Source organism: Astatotilapia calliptera, chromosome 1 (assembly GCF_900246225.1).
Source record: "Astatotilapia calliptera chromosome 1, fAstCal1.2, whole genome shotgun sequence".
Lineage (NCBI taxonomy): Eukaryota > Metazoa > Chordata > Actinopteri > Cichliformes > Cichlidae > Astatotilapia > Astatotilapia calliptera.
In genome coordinates this window covers 1782132-1801749 of record NC_039302.1, presented here as the reverse complement: position 1 = coordinate 1801749, position 19618 = coordinate 1782132, and the positions used below count along the sequence as shown (strand labels likewise).

The window sequence follows — 19618 nt, the reverse complement described above, 5'->3', positions numbered from 1 at the left end:
GTGTATATATATATATACTATATTACATATACTTGCTAATGGTAGCATATGGGTAGAAGCTGAGCAAATGAATTATGAAAAACAACAGGAATAGATATCTGAACCCTCAGCCATGCAGCAGCGTGTCACAGTTGCCATAACAGACTCATCGAAAATCTTGAGCGTTGTCCAACAGATGTTAAAAAACCCCTCAGCCATTTCACAAAATAGAGACAGGGCTAGTGTTTTTGTCTCACTCCAGTTTGTTGTCAGTGTGTACTCCAAGTTATTTATAGTCCTCCACTATATGGATGGAAACGGGGACCACAATCGTTTCATTGGTCTTTGTCACATTGAGCTGCAGATGGTTCTGCTTGCACCACATGTCCACTGATTCCCTGTGGTCTGTTTCATCACCTCCACTTATTCATCCAACTACCGCAGAGTCATCAGAAAACTTCTGAAAATGGCAGGTGTCTGTGCCGTGATGTAAAGGGTGAATAGGAAAGGGGAGAGGAGCGTCCCTTGTGCTCCCCGGTGTTGCTGATAACCTTGTCAGCCACACAGTGTTGAAGACACACATATTATGACCTTCCTGTCAGGCAGTCTATAATCCAGGGCACGAGAAGGGCATCCACCATCCATCGCTTTGAGTCGTTGAGCTAGGAGGGTCAGCCTGATAGTGTTGAATGCACTGGAAAAAAACATGACCCTCACGGTGCTCGCTGGCTGGTCCAAATTGGTGAAGACATGATGGAGTAGGTAGATGACGTCACTATGAGGTGGGGCTGGTAAGTAAAGTGAAGGTGGTCCAGATGCGGCCTGACTATAGGTCGGAGCTGATCGAGGGTCTTCGTGATGTGGGAAGTCGGTGCCGCTGGGATGTGACGTCTTTGCTACAGCATGACCTCTTCCACAGTAGGCCAATTGATTTCCTCGCTGTGGGGCTCACAAAACGCCTACCAGTCTGTTGCCTCAGAGCAACTCTGCATTTCCACTAGGGAAATACCTCCTAATACTCCTTGTGGTCACAGGTTTATTCTTCACAATAAGCACATATGGGGGTGCCGAGTATGGCCTGGAAGTTCCGGGGGCAAAATGGGATAAGCCCCCAAAGGTGATCGGGAATAACTGAGCTCAGATCCTGTGGGACTTCCATATACACACAAACTGGTGATGGCTGACCAACCTGGCATTGTAGTGGTGAAAAAACAAAGGAAGAAGGCCCTAGTGATAGTGATATCAATACCAAGTGATAGCAACATCAAGAAGATGGAAAACTTAAAGCTTGAGAAATAGGATTTGATAGCATCCAAAACCTCCATTGTCAGCAAAAGCAACCAGTTTTGGATAAAGCTTGTTCCAGCATTCGGGCTTTAGAGATGTTCTTTTTCATGTCCAAACTCATAGCAGCAGTAAAACGCTTTGAAAGTGTTGGAATGGGAATTCCCATCAAATTAAAAACAAGCACAAGGTGAAATTAACAGTATCATTTTGTACTGAACATTTAAGTGAAGCAGAAGGTCATCGTTGCCCAGTTTGGATAACCTATGTTTTCTTTTGTGTGAAATTAGATTTTTAATTCTCATTGATCATATCCACATTCTCCCTTTTAGTATCTACCTTTGGGCTCTTCCCAGTATTACCACACACTTGTATTTTCCAAGTATATTTGGCCCCTTTATTCTTCCCTCAATATTTCTTGTTTCTATTCAGTTTTTTGTGTCTTTTTTCCATCATGAAGAATGTTTAAATTATGAATGAATATTTTTTTGTTGTAGTGTTTATAAAATATGTACTTTGGATCTTTTCTTGTATATTGTGTGTATATTGTATAAGAATGTTGTACAGGCTTTGCTTTGTACAGCACTGTGCAAAGTTTGGGAACTGGTCTACTTTGTCAGGGATGTCAGAATTTGAAATTCTCAGAACTTTTCTGAGTATTTTTTTCTTTCTGTATTATTTCTACAGTATCAGAACAATCTACTTGTCTTCTTCACTCATGGGTATACTGAAGAGCTGAATACTGAAGTACTTCTAAGTATGTGTCCAGAAACAGAAACATGTAAATAAGAGGGCCATGACGAATCATCGTTTGTACTGCAACTGATGATCAGGTCAGGGAGAGCCCTGAGGGCAGCGTCGTGCACTGTTTCTTGGACTGCATGAAGAGACTGACCGTGCTAAATCTACAGAGGAACTTTTTTCCCGGCTTCTTTATTAAAAGTATCAATTAGTAATACACTGCATTTGCACCACCAGTTACTACACGTGTCATCATTTTAACCAGGACTGAAATCCACCAGACTTCCACTTTCTTTTGGTAAAAACACGCAGTTTTGCTCGCGTCCTTGTGATCTCACAGGAGATGATTCGAATGTTCAGCATTCTTGACATACTCGCGGCATATGGGTAGAAGCTGAGCAAATGAATTATGAAAAACAACAGGAACAGATATCTGAACCAGTTATCTTCTATTTGCTGTTGTCTGTCTGCTGTCAAACTGTTGAACTACATCCAAATACATCCAAAATACAAGGAGGTTGTGTTAATAGTATTGGCAGAATATTGCTTTTAATCTAATATGAACCCATCATGTCTGTGCATGTGTCTCCACAGTATGTCCCAGCAGAAAGTTTGGTAAAGCCTGTGCCGAGACCTGCTTGTGCACTAATAATGGCACTTGTAACCCCATCGATGGCTCCTGTCAGTGTTACCCTGGATGGACCAGCGAAGACTGTTCTAAGCGTAAGAGGAAACGTTTATAGCCGTTTTTGTACCGTAGCATTTATTAACTTCAGTTTCACAAAAGAACAAATAAAATGTATGTTGTTATTCACCCCACGTGTTTTAGTTGATCAGTGAGAGACAGCTGAAGAAAAAACCTTCCTAAAGGCAGTCACTGGAGTGGCTTTGACATTAATTATCTTTCTTACTTTGAGCATCTACCACAGTCACTCAATTATCTGTAAGTTTAATGAGGGCACACAGCATCCTAATGTATGTCTGGTCTTCACTGTGGCAACATTTGACATATTATTATGTATTTATATATTACTAGACTTATACGTGTCTAGATGAATTGAATAAAAGAGAAAAAAGAGGAGAGAATAAAGTGCCCATGTGCAGAAGTGAATCCTAGTAACGACACGTTGACTTGCTGTGATGGGGCATTATAGTGTTGCTGTACAAGAGTGTGCTGACTTTTATTGCATACTCTGTGCACTGTATGTGTCTTTGTGCACTTATTTTTGTGTGCTTCTGGCAGCATGTCCTTGGGGCTCATGGGGCCTTGACTGCATCCACACATGTAACTGTCACAATGGAGCTCAGTGCAGCGCTACAGATGGAGAGTGTATCTGCAGCCCTGGATGGACAGGACTCTACTGCACTCAGCGTATGTTTCTGTCTCTCTCACACACACCGGCAGTTCATATACACATACAGACCAAGCAAAACACTCTGGCTGCTGTGAGAGCTCATCACTAATGCACACTCACTAGTTGCAATGTGTTAGTACCTCAAACCTTTAACTCCATCTAGTGACAGGTGAAAAAACTGCATACCCTTGAAATCCCTTCTTCTTATCTCCTCAATTCCTTTGTGGTTTCTAGTTTCAACACGGAAAAAGATTGAATTTCTCCATTTGCACTGCAAATTGCTGTCCAATTTGGAGTATTTGACTGAAGCTGATAGCCTCGTTCACTTGATAACTCATCCTGCTATTTCTATGAGCAGTCACATCATCAGTGAACCTCCAAAAGTTGATTCTGTTCAGTCTCAGCTGACTGCAGGTTTCCCCGATCTTTGCATAATGACTGAAACTAGCACCACCGAAGGAACGATGGGCTGGGAGGTCAGTTCCTTGATCATAATTATCACGATTCGTATGGGTGCTTGAAATCCTTGAAAATGCTTGAATTTTAATATTGTCTTTTCAAGGATTGAAAAGTGCTTGAATTTCAGATGTGGTGCTTAAACGTGCTTGAAACGTGTATTTCATTCACCACAAACAACTATCTGACTGAATAGTTTTCTTATCAGAGAAATAAAATGAGTTGCAAAGTGTAAAAGCTAAATTTCTCCGCCTGGGCTGCCTCACACACATGTCAGTCTGTTTCAATGTGTGACCCCGCCCCTCCCTCCGGACAGTCGGGGGTGAGTGCGCTAAGTTGACGTTGTTGTTTTAATGAGTGTTTGATGGAAAACGACACTGGCGGGATTTGAGTCACATGACAGGTGAGTCCTAGTAAATAATTTCGAGTATGTGTACATAACACAGGCTAATGTTTAAAACTATGATTATTATTTTGCTAGCTATCAAACTTGCTTAACTAGTTAAAGTAAACATCTGTCTCCTGTTGTTGTGTCACGTAGGAAAGAAGCATCAATATCTGATGAGCAGACTTGTTCATTTGTGCAGATTTCTTCTTTTGTGTGGTTGTTTTTTCCAAGTGGAGATGAGCATCTCTAACAAGTTGATTTGTTCACATTTGCACATCTGCATTTTTGAGAGAAATGAGTTTTTTGAGTTTGTGCACTATATGCATATAAGACAACCATTTCCTTTTTCAGTATTTTTGTGTGGTGCATTTTTCTCTGTTTTAACAAAAGAGGAACAAAGAACATTTAAGTCAACCTAAGACGATTTGTTTTAATTTTTACATGGTCTTACTGAGGTGATGCAAAGTGGAACATGCAAACTGTTTTTTTGGTAATGTGCTGGAAAAGCTTGATAATGGACCTTGAAAGTGCTTAAAAAGTGCTTAAATTTGACCCTGAAAAATGCTGATGAACCCTGAATTATGCAAATGTAAGATCAAAGCCCACCAATGGCAATGAGTACCATTCACTGGCTGCAATCACAGCATTGTAAGTTGGTGAAAGATGTAGCCTTAGGCCCCCTCCTCGATTCAGAGATGGTCTTTCCCTTTTTACGTAACTTGCAGTCAGCTGAGACTGAAAAAGTCACTTGGATGAGTGACGAAACATCACACTAGTGACCCAGTTCCACTGATAGCCATATATGTCCATGCAATAGTATTGCCTCTGCTATCTTTGACATCTTTCATCAATCATGTGCTGTACTTTGGTAAAGACCCTAAATTATTAGAGAAAAAAATTCCAACAATCAGATGATCCCCTACAAGGATCCCTTAAGGACCACTTAGTGATGATGGGAAGAAATCAGGCACAGGGAGGGACAGCTGTCTGCACAACAGGTTGGAGGATGAAGGGAAAGAGAAGAGAAAAAGAAAAATGCAGGGAGAAAAAGACAAAACTACAAATCCAATTCTAAAAAAGTTGTGAGATTGCTTTATGAGAATGCATCTCATAAAGCCATGTTTTATTCACACTAAAACACGGAAAACAGTTTACTATTTCATGAAAAATATTAGCTCATTTTGAGTTTAATGTTGTGAGCATGTCTCAGTGGGGACAGCGCCAACAACAAAAACAGGAAACATAAGTGATACTAAAAAAATATAAATATAAAAACAGCATCTAGTAGAATTTCTCACAAGGAAAGATCGGCAGGGGTTTACCAGTTTGCAAAAAAAATAATGTAAAATATCAAAAACTTTGAATATTTCAAAGTACCAGCAGACTGAGAGACAGCTTCTTCCACCAGGCCATCAGACTGCTGAACACGTCATAGACACCTCAGCTTCACTACTGGAACTTCAACATTATGCACTCCATACTGTACAGTGATGCCACTGTTTTGCACATATTCAACTCTGTATATTTTTATATATTTTATTTATTGTTTACTCTATTTAATTTGTAAAATATGTGTACACACACACACACACACACGTAGAAAAATATTTAGTATACACATCCAGAAATGCATATACTATTATATATTGTACATATATTTATTAGTTTCAGATGTAGCCATTCTTGTATTTTGCTTGTTTACATTATTGTATTTTGCACAACTCTGTTGCTTGTGAAGCTCGCACACAAGAATTTCACTCACATGTGCTGTACCAATGTACCTGCACGTGTGATGTGACAATAAAAGTGATTTGATTTGATTTGATTTGAAGATTCTGTGAATCTGGAGAAATCTGTTTGTGCAGGGGAAACAAATCCCCCCGATGGAGCACTTTGCTCTCAGGCTGCTGGTTTACTTGTGGTTCAAAGGACATTTTAAAGTAGAATTGGAGGCTACAATACAAAGTGTCCAAAGACTCACAGACCTTTCACAATATTATGGACTGTAGAAGATGAAATAACCAAATCTTTTTTTAATTTTATGCTGAGAAATGTTATTTTTAAATTGTTACAATTTTCTCTTCTCACACTCTTTCACAGTAACTTGCACAGAGAGCTGAGACCCTCTCTAAAGCTTTGTTTTCTGTTTCAGTCCTGTTACAGATCTGTTACCAAATAGTTTTTAAAAATATATATATATTTAAAAAAAAGAAACTGGCAGATTTCGAATTTTGCTTGAGGCATCAGAACATTAAGATTATGAGGATTCCAGAAGGTACAGAGAAAAGAAAGCCTACTGCGTTCATCTCAGATTATCTTCCATCTCCTGCTGGGGTCTGAATACTTTCAGGGGAAATGAGTTTGGTGGAAAGAGCACATCACTCCTTGGCCCCTAAACCTCTTGCGGTAGGACGTTCTTGGCCCCTCACTGTTGGGCAGCATTATCCCCAAAATAGGGAGGTCATCATGAAGATGGCCACACAGAAAGACCACAAATAGGTGTTTTGAAGCTCATGAGCAAACCCCTCTCTGTCAGTCAGGCCTCTGTAGACATTTTCTGTCTTTTCTTTTTTTTTTAGGGAAGAGTAAATTTTCTAAACTGGTCGATATGGCAGTGGTGGATTTAGAAGCCACTGGACAAAGGCAGCAGTCCATTTTATAATGCATATAGCACATTATTGGCACACCTTATCCGTCAAATGTTAAATGCAGCTCGTCTTGTGTGAAGTGTTTCCAGCTGCGTGTCATGTACCTGGAGTCGAGTGTTTTAACGATGCATGAAACGATACATTTTTAGACATAAGTTGTAACGGCGCCGTTTTCTTTGTGAGTATTTATTACACGGCGTGCTGCGGGGGAAAGCCTGTTCTAACGTTTGAGTCTAAGGTTTATTTTTTAGCACCTGGCGGCTCTTTTTTAAATTCTAAAAATCTGCTCTTTCATGTGATTCCGTTTATTTTGAAAAGCCTCAACAGGATCTTGAGCTTTATTCTGAAAGGTTTATGTGGAACATAAACAAGCGGACACGCGATGGTTTTACCGTCGTTGTTGCTAACGACAACGCATAAAAACAGGCGCTTGTCCGTCCGTAGTGTGGTTATATTAAATATAAGAGAAAGAGAGAACTTTACTACAGTGACATCAGAACCATGAAGAAATATTGCCGTAAACAGTTTATTTTGCGACACCACGAAACAAACGATAGCGTAAAATGAAACGATAGACGTTTTTATATCGTCATCGATATATATCGTTATATCGAACAACCCTAATTCTGGGTTGATTCAAACAGTGTAAGTGGTCATTATGATGCTCAGGCCATTCATTTCCTTATCAATGCTGTTAGCGAGAAAAACTGGAAGACCCCTGAGACACCTCAAATCTTTAGAATTAGAACATGTGTTACACCTACAGAAAATTAGATATTATAACAAACGAAGCAGGTCACTTTGAGAAAATGTGGTTAACAATCAAACAAAGTTGTAATTAACTTTGTTTGCATTGGACTATGAACACTTGCAACTTGCAGCTTCAGTATTAATGTGTCCTAGTTTGTATGTGTTACTCCAAAGAATCTCATCAGCCTAACACCTAATGCTCTCTTTTGAAACAACGGATGTGTGTGCCACAGCCATCACCTGCAGTCGTCCTCTTCCCCTGACTAATGCGTACCTTAAAGCAGATAACTCGTAAGCTGGAGAAGAGACGGCATCTAACTAATTTAGAACATTTTTGTTTAACCTGAAAAAAACGTTTTTGTCCTGTAAAACAAAACAAAAAGAAAAAACCTCTGCAAAGCTAGAATCACCCTGGTCTCCAGGAACACTTTGAGGACTTTTTGACCAACGTCTTTCAATGCACACAATAAACAGTCTCCTGGCAGCCTTCAGCTTCCACTCTGCTGTGGAACCCCCTCCTAGTTTCGATTCGAGTCATGGACACCCTCTCTGTACTTTTGAGATTGGCCTTAAAACTTTTCTTTTTGATAAAAAGTATTTGTTCTTCACTTACCTCTTTTTTTCACACCACTCTGCATTTAATCATTACTTATTATCAATTTCTTGTTCTCTTCCACGATGTGTTTTTGCCCCGTCTTCCTCTCCTCGCCTCCAGCAGATGGCCACCCCACCTGGAGGTTTCTTCCTGTTAAAAGGGAGTTTTTCCTTCCAGCTGTCACCAAAGCACTTGCTCATAGGAGGTCATGTGGTTGTTGGGCTTTCTGTTTTCTCTGTGTTATTGCAGGGTACCTTACAATATAAAATGCCTTAAAGCGACTGCTGCTCTGATTTGGCGCTATATTAAAAATTGATGTATTAAAATGTATTAAAAGACATTGAATTGAACGACACTCCCACACATTGTTACTCCATGCTGTAAGGCCATGTAAAGAACATCTTTTTTACGCTCTTCCATGTTTACTTCATTTTTCAGTCTGTGGTCCTGCGTTTATAAAGTTGATAAGTCACAGTAACCATGTATCTGTACATTTGCTTGACGCACAAAAGAAAAAAACGGATCCAAATCAGTATGTTATTTTCTTTTGACTAGTATCAGTTCTAGCCTAGAACCAGCCAAGTTTGTTTTCTGTCATGTCATTTGATTTGTCTGCTATAGGAGCTGTTTCTCCATGTTTTTGCATCACCAGAAATTTACATGAGAGAGTGTGGTCAGTTAAACATCTGCATGAAATGAGGGTTTTGTTGAATTTCCACTTTGGTTCCACTGTGACAGAAGTGATTAGCTCGTCCCAGAGAAAATGCTTCCAAAGACATTTCACGTTTTTGATCATGTCTCTGCACAGAGATGGGTTCAGAGTGACAGAGTGAAATTGCTGCTGCTACTGAAAATTCTTGTCCACATGTAAAGCATAATATAGATTTTTTTTAAACCAGTGGTTGTTTCCCTTCAGGCTGTCCTGCAGGTTTCTACGGCTCTCACTGTGCTGAGGTGTGTCGCTGTCAGAATGGAGCAGACTGTGACCACATCACGGGACAGTGCTCCTGCAGGACAGGCTTTATAGGACACAGCTGTGAGCTCAGTGAGTGTGTTTAGTGGTTCTTACATGCAGGAGAGTTGCACATTCACGTGTTAAAGTTCAACATGTCTTAAATCCCTGTTCCTGTGTCCAGAGTGTCCCGCAGGGACATTTGGCTACGGCTGCCAGCAGCTGTGTGAGTGTATGAACAATGCCACCTGTGACTACGTGACCGGAACCTGCTACTGCAGCATCGGCTTTAAAGGCATCCGTTGTGACCAGGGTGAGAACAAATGGCTCTGTAAAGAGAAAGGATGGAACATGATCTGACTTATTCTTTTGGTTTCTTTAGATGTACCCTCAGTTCAGTTGAATAATAAAATATAAAATAACAGAACATCTGCAAAACTCATACAGACAAATCTTCATATAATAGTAGATATGTACTAAGGTAGTAGATAAGACTGTTCCTAAAAGATGGAAGTACAAAGACCTCTCGAATAGACAGACAAGTGCAAATGGTACTCTGATAAAAAATATTAATGGTCTTTAGCTGAACCAGCAACCATTCACTTGCCAAGTAAATGTATAAACCACTACAATGACTGCAGATTGAATAACTGTACTATTTTGGTTAAAGGGGAAACACAGTAGCAAATAAAAATATACTAAATATGCAATTCTTAAATACTCCAAATGAAATGAAGTGGAAACAAAAATAATGACATGCAAGACTGTAAATACATACTCTTAAGCAGCTGCATGATCACCCAAGCAAAGAGCACCAGAGTCGTCAGTTTGACTTCCAAGAGTGTGCGGTCATGGGCTGTGTCCCAATTAAGAGACTGCACGCTTGAAGTACGCATTTCAAGTGCGGTTACGTCACCGCCACGTGACGACGGCTGTCCCAATTCGAAGTGTGCTTCAAATGCATACTCCGTCGATTTCCCCAAATATCAAGCGTGGTCCGGTGCACGCTTCGTGGTCCCATATATCCCACAATTCATAGCGCGGCGGTGGGTGTGGCTAATTTTGCTGCAAAATACGGCAGAAGGGAGCGGCCGAAGAGATTTTTTTTTTCTTTCTTTTTTTTTCAAACTTTATTGAAATCATAAAGCGAACAGTCAGTCATTCCAGTTCAGTTTGTACAGTAGACATACAAGGCAAATAAGAGTAACAATATACAGCACAATGAAATGAGAAGGATAAATAAATAAAGGATAAAAAAAGAAAAAAGGGGGAATGTGACAGACTCCATAACAACTTTGTACTTGAAAGTTGTGACAGCTCATTCGTTAAACATTTCTGAATGAACTTCAATCAATGATAAACCTTTTTTATTGGAAGTTAATTTAAGAGAGTTTAAGTAATATTCAATTTCAATCAAAAACAAATTAAATGATGGGGTTGAGTTTTGAAATTTACATTTATGTATGTGGAATTTCCCTAATAAGATGGAGCGGCCGAAGAGTGAACTAAAGTACTGAATATGACGTCACTTATTTATGTGCGAATGTGTAATAATTAAAGTCAGTCATATATCCACAAACACAACAAGCTGAAAGTCAGTGATATATGTATATGTGTGTATATATATATATCTCATAATAATCTGACAATACTATAATATTGGCCATATTATATTTACATTGCCACAGTGAGATGACTTTAGTCTCATGAACAACATGAGCTAATTTTTCTTTACTAGCTAATCTTATTTACTAGCTAATCTTAAATGACTGTTCAGCACAGAAATGAAGCCCAACAATCATGTTTTACAGTCCTGTGGTCTCAGCCTCAGATACTCAGCTAAAGTGATGTCATGACAAAAATGAATGACCAACAAAACATTTTTTCTCCTTCATTTCTGTCACACAAAGCTGTATGAAACGTGTCTCGCGGTTAGTATCATGGTTGCTAGGCAACCTGAACAGCGCGACGAAGTGTATACCGTCCCATTTCACAAGCCTCTCACTTCCACACTTCTCGTACTTATAGTACGCACCGTACGTAGTACGCGTAGTGCGCGTACTTCAAGCGTGCAGTCTCTTAATTGGGACACAGCCATGGTATTGCAAGCTTCCAAGGGCGTACACAAGATCTGCACAGAGGGAGGGATTAATGCAAGGCATCAAACCAGAATCCACACTAGATGGCAGCCGCGAGCATCTGGCCATGACTGAATGCTTGACTCGGTTACCAAAAGTAGTTCAACAGCTTCATATTCGTGCTCAGCTCTCTGTTTACCTCCAAAGAAGATTATGGAACCCGTGTCACTGCAGACTCCGCCAGTTTGGCGGTATCACCCCACCCTACTCCTTAACTGTTTGCCTTTCATTATCTGTCCTTTGTAGATACATGCATTTGTATCATGGCAAAATACCAAAATAAAAGTCAATAGCACAATAAATTCAGTGAAATGAGAAGAATTTTATTCTGAAATTCTCATTCAGCAAAAATGCCTGATTACACTGTACAGGTGATGTGAGTGTGTCAAACATTAAAATGCAGTGTTACTCATCTGTGTTCTCCTCAGCGGCCTTGATGATGGAGGAGCTGAACCCCTACACCAAGATGAGCCCAGCTCTGGCATCGCAGCGGCAGTCGACGGGGGCTGTCCTGGGCATCGTCTTCCTGCTGCTGATGATCATGGCCATGCTTGCTCTGGTGGTCTGGTTCCGTTATCGACAAAGAGAGAAAGGCCACCGTGTGCCTAGTGTCACCTATACACCTGCCCTGAACATCAGCTCCACTGACTACTCCCTCTCAGGTACGATATCCGTGTGTCTGTCCTTTTCATCTGACTGGTGTTATTTATGTTTAGAATGGCATACAACAGAATTCAGAGCAGTTGATGGTAATCGTAACCTGCTGGGAAATTACACAACCAACAGGTAAAGACAATGAATGATCCGTTTTTTCAGATCTGGGTGATTAAATTAAAGGTTAAATACTTTGTATCAGGTGCACTGTACATATATATGCATGTATGACACATAGAGCTCAGTATGTGAGAACATGTCTTGATGTTGGGGCAGCAGGGCTGCAGTGCACAGGCCTGCTTTCTTCTTCAGAGTCCTCTCCCAGTAGCAGCTCTTTAGGTGGCTGCTTCTCCAACCCCAGCTACCGCGCCCTGGGGTCCTGCACCTATGCCACACACTATGCCAAGCCAGATAAGAGGAGTTTCGCCAAGGTGGGTTCAAAAACCTTTTATATTTTGCCCTCAGAAAGCTTTAAGAGTTTGTTTAATGAGGGGCTGCTAATAAATATACTCCAATTTTTTTTGTTATACAACAAATAAGTTTCTACTTTAAGGTTCAGTTCACCCAAATTAGAAAAACGCAAACTGATTAGTACCTCCTCGTAGCAATTAACTGTCTTTATTTAAAAGAAAACAAACAATTCAAAGGTATTCCTTAGGCTGTGCTGCTTTGAGGCTAACCTCTGTAGGTCAGGTACATAGAAGCAAAGTTGGATGATTTAGCAGGAAGAAAGACTTTTTTGCTAATGGGTATCTGTGTAAAAAATATTTGCCCCCTTCCTGATTTCTTACTTTTTGGATATTTGTCACACATTTTAATCATAGACAAAGATAAGCTGAGTAAATAAAAATGCAGTTTTTAAATGATCATTTCATTTATTAAGGGGAAAAAAGCAACCCAGTGTTAATCCATAAAGATTTAACTTTTTATTGGTGACCAAATTTTCAGTGCAATTTGTTTTGTCTTTTTCTTTCCTTTGCCACATCTCAGTCTAAGAAACTCCAGCTTAATGTGACGTTTTTAATCCCACCTGAACTAAATTGCCCTCAGTACAGATCTTACTGTCAAACTCTAAAAAGCTGATACAACAGAAAGAAAGCACAACAGCATCATATCCAGTCAAATGTGATCACCTCTATAAAATCAAAAGCACTTTGCTGGTCCCAAGGTCAGACTGTGCAAACTGCTGAAGAAAATAAAAATAGAAAGAACCCAACATATACAAAGTATGTGTACTAGAGTGAAATGTGAAGCCATCTGTCCAACAGTCAAAACCCCGTTACTCAAGCATACCAGAAAAGCTGCAGGAAGTCCAAACACCAACCTGATTGAAATGCTGTGGAAGGATCTTATGCTGTGCATAACAAATGCCTGCAAACCTCAATAATTTAAAGCAGTTTTGCAAAGACGAGTGGGACGAAATCCCCCCACAGGGATGTGACAGACTGATAAAATCATACAGAAGACGCTTACTGCGTTATTTCTGCTAAGAGTGGTTCTTCAGGCTATTGAGTCATGGGTCGTGTGCTTAATTTTCACACAGGACTATATGAGTTTTTGCTGTTCCACATTTATGGTTCCCTTCAAGAAAAAAAGGACTTTCTTTTTAAATTTATTTTCTTCAAAAACAAACCCATTTCACTCTACAGTATATACTCTCAACACACTGATTTACAGCTGAATTCGAATGTTTGTACCCTGTTACATCATCCTGTCTACAGCTGATAGAAGTGTTCATTTTTAAGATCGAGACAGTTTTTCTGAAACATTCTTTAAGAAGATGTCTTGTTTGTTTTTTACCTTTAATGTGTCTTTGTGAAATTTCCAGATGAAGACAAAGAAGCAACACAGGAACAGCGCTCCAGAGTGGGGCGCCTACTGCAACCTCAGTGAGCTCGGTCAGTCTTTTCTGCACCTTCAGCCTCGTTTTATGACCCACTGTTCTTAGCCAGTTGAGTTCAGATAATATTAGGCGGTTGGTTAATTTGCAAAATTATGTATATGACTCAGTATATCCAACAGTGGCCCTGTCGCTGGATGCTGCAAAAGCTTTTGATTGTGTTGAGAAGGATTATCTGTTTAAGACATTAGAAAAGTTTGGTTTTAGTGATAATTTCATCAGGTGGATAAAGATATTATGTGATTCGCCTTCAGTGCGAGTATTGACGAATGGGCTCATATCAGACCTATTCCTTTTACAGAGATCCACAAGACAGGGCTGTCCCCTTAGCCCTGGGCTCTTTCTAATTGCTATAGAGCCTCTGGCACAAAAACTGAGAAATAATGTAAATATATTTGGAATTTCGATGGGTAATAGTCAACATAAGCTTCTATTATATGCAGATGATATGTTGTTACTTATGACCCAGCCTGGGAAGTTAATTCCAGCTCTATTAGAATGTATAGAAAGCTTTATGCTGCTTTCAGGGTATCGCCTCAACTGGGATAAATCAGAGGCAATGCCTATGTCAGGACACTGCCCCCATACTTTATTTAAACAGCGGGAGTTTCGGTGGTCCGTGAATGGTTTGAGGTATTTGGGGATACAAATTCCCTCGGATTACACTAAGATGGTTCGAGCAAATATGGAGCCAATGTTTGAAAGAATAAAAATGGAATTTGGTAGATGGTCCAGAGTGCGTCTCACAATATGGGGTAAAATTAGTTGTATTAAGATGATGACTGCACCCATGATCTTTTATATTTTATCCAATATTCCATTACACATTCCAGATAAGTATTTCCAAGATCTGGACTTTTTGATCCGGCACTTTCTTTGGGGTAGCTCACCGCATCGTTTAAGTATTAAGAAACTTCAAGCGAGTGCAAAACCAGGAGGTTTTTCATTGCCTAATTTCCAATGGTATTATTGGGTGATGAACGTGAAACAACTTAGAGCTTGGTTACCTACTGCGCCAGTTAAACCCATCTGGTCCCATATCCTATAATTGCAAATGCAAAGATATTGTGGTGTAAATTACATAGGGCAGGTCGCTGGGACATTATTAAATCACCTTCGGCAACCTTATGAGGGAATAAAAGAATTCTAATTGGAGGGACATCGGTTGACTGGCTACAGTGGCGTAAAGCAGGCATCCTTAATGCATCAGATTTATTTGACTGTGGGACTAAATGTTTTTTAAGCTTTGATAAAATTGTGGAGTTATATAAGTTGAAGCGTAATCAATTCTGCAGATATGTCCAAATACATAGTTCATTATCGAAGTGGCTGGGAACCCCCTTGAGTTGTCCTGTGGGCGGCCCTGTGGAAGTCCTGCTCTCAAGATCATCCTTGGGTAAAGGCATCACCGCAAAGATTTATCACTTATTGCAAGAACGGTCAGCTGACCCTCTCCTTAAAGTTAAGTGCTACTGGGCCCAGGACATGGCATTGGACATATCTTCAGTTGAACGGGATTCATGTTTTCAAAATGTTAGTACTACGTATAAAGAAACAGGCAGTAGATTTATTCAACTTAAGATAGTCCATAGGTGGCATCGAACACTGCAACAATTGTATAAATGGAACCTGGCCTCTACGGACGAATGTTGGAGATGTGATGGTCAAAACACTTCGATTTTACGTATCTTATGGAGCTGTTCGGCACTTCAGGATTGGTGGGAAAATATAATGAAGGTAATTTTCAGTGTTCTAAAAAGGAGATTTGGTATCTCACCAAAACTGTCCATACTTGGTATAACCACAGAACTTTCTGATGGAGATTTTTCCAGTTATACAAAAAGATGGATTATTCTGGCTCTTACTACGGCCAAACAGGTGCTGCTAAGACATTGGCGGAAAAAGAGTCCCCCTCCCTATGAAGAGTGGCTAAAGACAATGGCTAAGTTGGCGTCTTACGAAAAAGTGACTTATGGTTTATTAGACAAATTGCATCAATATGATTGTATTTGGTCCCCTTTACAAGCTGGCTTTCTGTAACTTGAAGAACAGGAGTAATGACAGGGTGGTGGTGTGGGGATTGGTGTGCGAAGAAAGAATAGGATAACTTCCCTTTGTTTTGGTTTTTTTTTGTTTTTGTTTGTTTGTTTTTTAAACTATTTATTTATTTAGTTATCCTTAAGTTCTGTTATTGAAGTTTAAAATGAAATAAATAAAAATTGTTGGTGACAAAAATAAAGACATTGATTGCCACATGATGTCATCAGGATGCTGTAGAAGCAAATCTGAGTAAACTGATTAAAGCCTGTTTGTTTGTTTGTTGCTCCAATATGAACCAAGTTTACACTTAAGTATCATTTGCCATGGAAGGTGAAAGTTTCCCATGCGATGTGCACAAATGGACTCTACATAAGCTCATGGACAGTGATCAAATCTGTGCTGATAAGACAGACATTCCCTTTGCTCTTTTTATGGTGTCACTGATTTCCAAGTATTTAGGATTTTTGATTCACCACACAGCCTCTAATTATCCATGCTGGCATTTTTGGCATTTGGTAGAATTTTAGCTTGTATTTATGAATGCGTTGATGTTCACCAATAATAAGTATCAGAAGTATTTCTGAGCAGTGATTGATGTTTTAATGCAGTGCTTTCTAAACCATCAAAGATCATGATTATTGAATATTCTTTTTTGGAGATTTCTCCGCTGAATCTTTCAGCAGATTTTCTAAAATGTGTCAATATGTTAAACAGGTTTCAAAATGTGAAATATCTTTGTACCTGTGGTCCATCATCAAATGTGAGATTTACAAGGAGGGAAAACAGTACACCTCTCTGAACAGTGTCTGGGAGGCTGTGGTTGCTGCTGCACGCAATGTTGATGGTGAACAGATCAAAACACTGACAGAATCCATGGATGGCAGGCTTTTGAGTGTCCTTGCAAAGAAAGGTGGCTATATTGGTCGCTGATTTGTTTTTGTTTTGTTTTTGAATGTCAGAAATGTATATTTGTGAATGTGGAGATGTTATATTGGTTTCACTGGTAAAAATAAATCATTGAAATGGGTATATATTTGTTTTTTGTTAAGTTGCCTAATAATTATGCACAGTAATAGTCACCTGCACACAGATATCCCCCTAAAATAGCTAAAACTAAAAACAAACTAAAAACTACTTCCAAAAACATTCAGCTTTGATATTAATGAGTTTTTTGGGTTCATTGAGAACATGGTTGTTGTTCAATAATAAAATTATTCCTCAAAAATACAACTTGCCTAATAATTCTGCACTCCCTGTACATTTATAGAGCATCTAAAATGTCAAGAACTATAAAAATTTCATGCGTATAAATAGATTTTTAAGAGGATTTTAGCAATGTTCTTTATGATAATCATATAAATCTCGTGGTCTTTCTTTTCTTTGTGCAGGTGTTTACTGCATTAATCAACGTTACAGCTACCACATGGAGCCACGCTACAGAGGTACTGTGCCACACAGGGCTCTCGTCACCTGACAGGAACAGTTAGCTAGTGACCGTTTCTCTTGCATTTAAAACCCCAGCTTCTTGTGGCTTGTGCTGAAATATCCAAACTGCATGTGACACAACAGGAGACCTGCTGATTATACTGATTCTACAGGAAGTCCAGTTTAAAATGACCCTTTTATGTGCCAATCATCTAGCACATCATCATCTTATCTTATGTTAGATCAAGTTCCAAGTGAACAGTTATTTCTTTAAGTTGATGTGTTTGAAACATGAAAGGCAGCAACTCTGATATGTATAAATTGTAAGGCTCTGGATCTTTCCAGAATGCCAGCTCTTGTGGAGTTAAAGAAATGCTTTATAGTTACCTACTCCAAAAGGTTTTCACCACAAGGCGTGCCTTTTACCACACCCCCTATTAGTAATAACTAATACTTTGTTCACTGCATGTTACTCCCTGGTCTAGGGGTACTGGAACACAACATAAGGTTTATAAGGAAAATGACCCCGCCCTGGTCCCCAACACCGTACCGAGAAGCTGATGTGTCTAAACTGAAGCTTAAGTTAAGTTAAGCTTCAGTTTAGACACAATAAACCACCTTTCACTTGTAAATCAGCTTCTGGGTATGGTTTTGGGGATGAGGGTCATTTTCCTTATAAACCTTATGTTGCGTTCCAGTACCCCTAGACCAGGATGTAACACTGCACCGTCCTGTTTTCAAACGTGACACGGCCCAGCAACAGGCAATAGGCAACCATTTTTTCTTGCCCTTAATATCTATCAAAGCACTATAGAGAAGGACAAGTAGAAAACCACAATGTCATGTGCAGGAAAGCTCTAGTCAGATCTCTGGAGGCTTCTGATCACTTCAGGCCCTAAAGATCTGCTGCTACCATCTGGGGTCTGATAACACAGGACACCTTCAGGGCTCATAGAGTGGTGAGGTGTAGGCATGTGCTTTTATTGTTGCGATTTTAAGTTGTATGAAATATTTGTTTTAGGGAAAAGACAAAAAAGAAAATTGAACAGCAGCTGGTGTCGTCTCTTCTGTGAGTTAGACGAGAGCCGAGATTTGAAAATAAAACATTCAGAAACTGAACCTGAACTTTGGACTCACAAGTGCTGTCCATCAGCATCCACCCCTGCAACAACAGTATAAAGCTAACATCTTTATTTTTATCATTCCTGCGAGAATGATAAAAATTCAAATATAGGAAAACGTCTGATGTCTGACCACTTTAGTTGCAGCCTCGCAGAGCTGCTCGCAGTGCAGAGTGTGATTTCATGTAGATGAAGAAAAAGGTGCAGCATGCCACACAGGTGGTGTTACTTTACTACCACTGTCACTGTTCCTCTTGATCCTTTCCAGCCTGTGCTCATAGATGTGTTTGTGTCTTTGCAGGGTGAACCCAACGTCTCTTCTCACTGTGTTTTTTTCCTCCCTGCTGGAGTCATCCTCCTGCTTTAACCCTCATCAGCCCCAAAACTCCCCTTGGAAACAGAATTCTCCTTCTCTATAACTGAATGCTCTCTTTGTGCCTTGATTTACATTTCCTTTATCTGCAGGTTTTAACCTCAGCTGCCCTTGAGTGCTGATGTTGGTGTTAAAATGTAATCTTTGGTGTCAAGTGTTCCAATGCAGACTCTAACATCCATGTTTCCTAAAGGAAAACTCCTCAGCTTTTTTGTTCTTTACAACAAATCCAACTAAAAGACTACACAGAATATGTATTGATTTTAGAGAGGAATACAGATTATTTTAAATTCTTTGTCGCTCCTACTTAACACATGTTTTCATTGCTTTAAAAAGGACTGAACGTCTCTCACTCTGTTGCTATAGAGGAGATGCACAGCTCCATACAGGCACACTCAGCTTCTCATTTTAGAGTTTGACTCTGGTCTGTTTCCCTCTTCAGTTACTTTACACTGAGCAAAAAGGTGAACAGAATACCTGCATGGATTAGACTAGGACATTTCCAGCCATCTAATGTCTTGAAATGCAACCTAAGCAATGGCAATTTAAAAATTAAAGTGTTTTTCTTATGCAAATTAATATTTTTACCATCTGAATTCCAAAAAGCTGACACTATATAGAGTGTAAATCAAAATAGAATGAGTTTCAAATCTAAGAAATCAATATATTATTCACAGTAGAACCTAGGAAAAAAATATCAAATATTAAACTGAAAAATAAAATAATATTATAAGAAAAATATTGCAGCATTTTTATTTGATGGCAGCAACACATATATCAAAAAGGTTGTGACAGAGACGTGTTTACCACTGTGAAGTG

The 19618-nt window shown here is 39.5% G+C and overlaps 1 protein-coding gene across 7 annotated transcripts in view; it reads left to right on the top strand.

Moving 5' to 3' along the window:
* Positions 1-19618, top strand: part of LOC113034360 (multiple epidermal growth factor-like domains protein 11) — a 193523-nt gene that overhangs the window by 166411 nt on the left and 7494 nt on the right. The window contains exons 16-23 of one of the 7 annotated variants that reach the window (XM_026189023.1): positions 2599-2727; positions 3248-3376; positions 9113-9241; positions 9333-9461; positions 11715-11948; positions 12253-12371; positions 13769-13838; positions 17269-17322. In XM_026189023.1, coding sequence (XP_026044808.1) covers positions 2599-2727; positions 3248-3376; positions 9113-9241; positions 9333-9461; positions 11715-11948; positions 12253-12371; positions 13769-13838; positions 17269-17322 — 993 coding nt within the window. Of the gene's footprint in view, positions 1-2598; positions 2728-3247; positions 3377-9112; positions 9242-9332; positions 9462-11714; positions 12073-12216; positions 12372-13768; positions 13839-17268; positions 17323-19618 lie in introns of those variants that run through there. The other 6 variants (XM_026188964.1, XM_026188884.1, XM_026189374.1 and 3 more) reach the window with 6 other exon arrangements.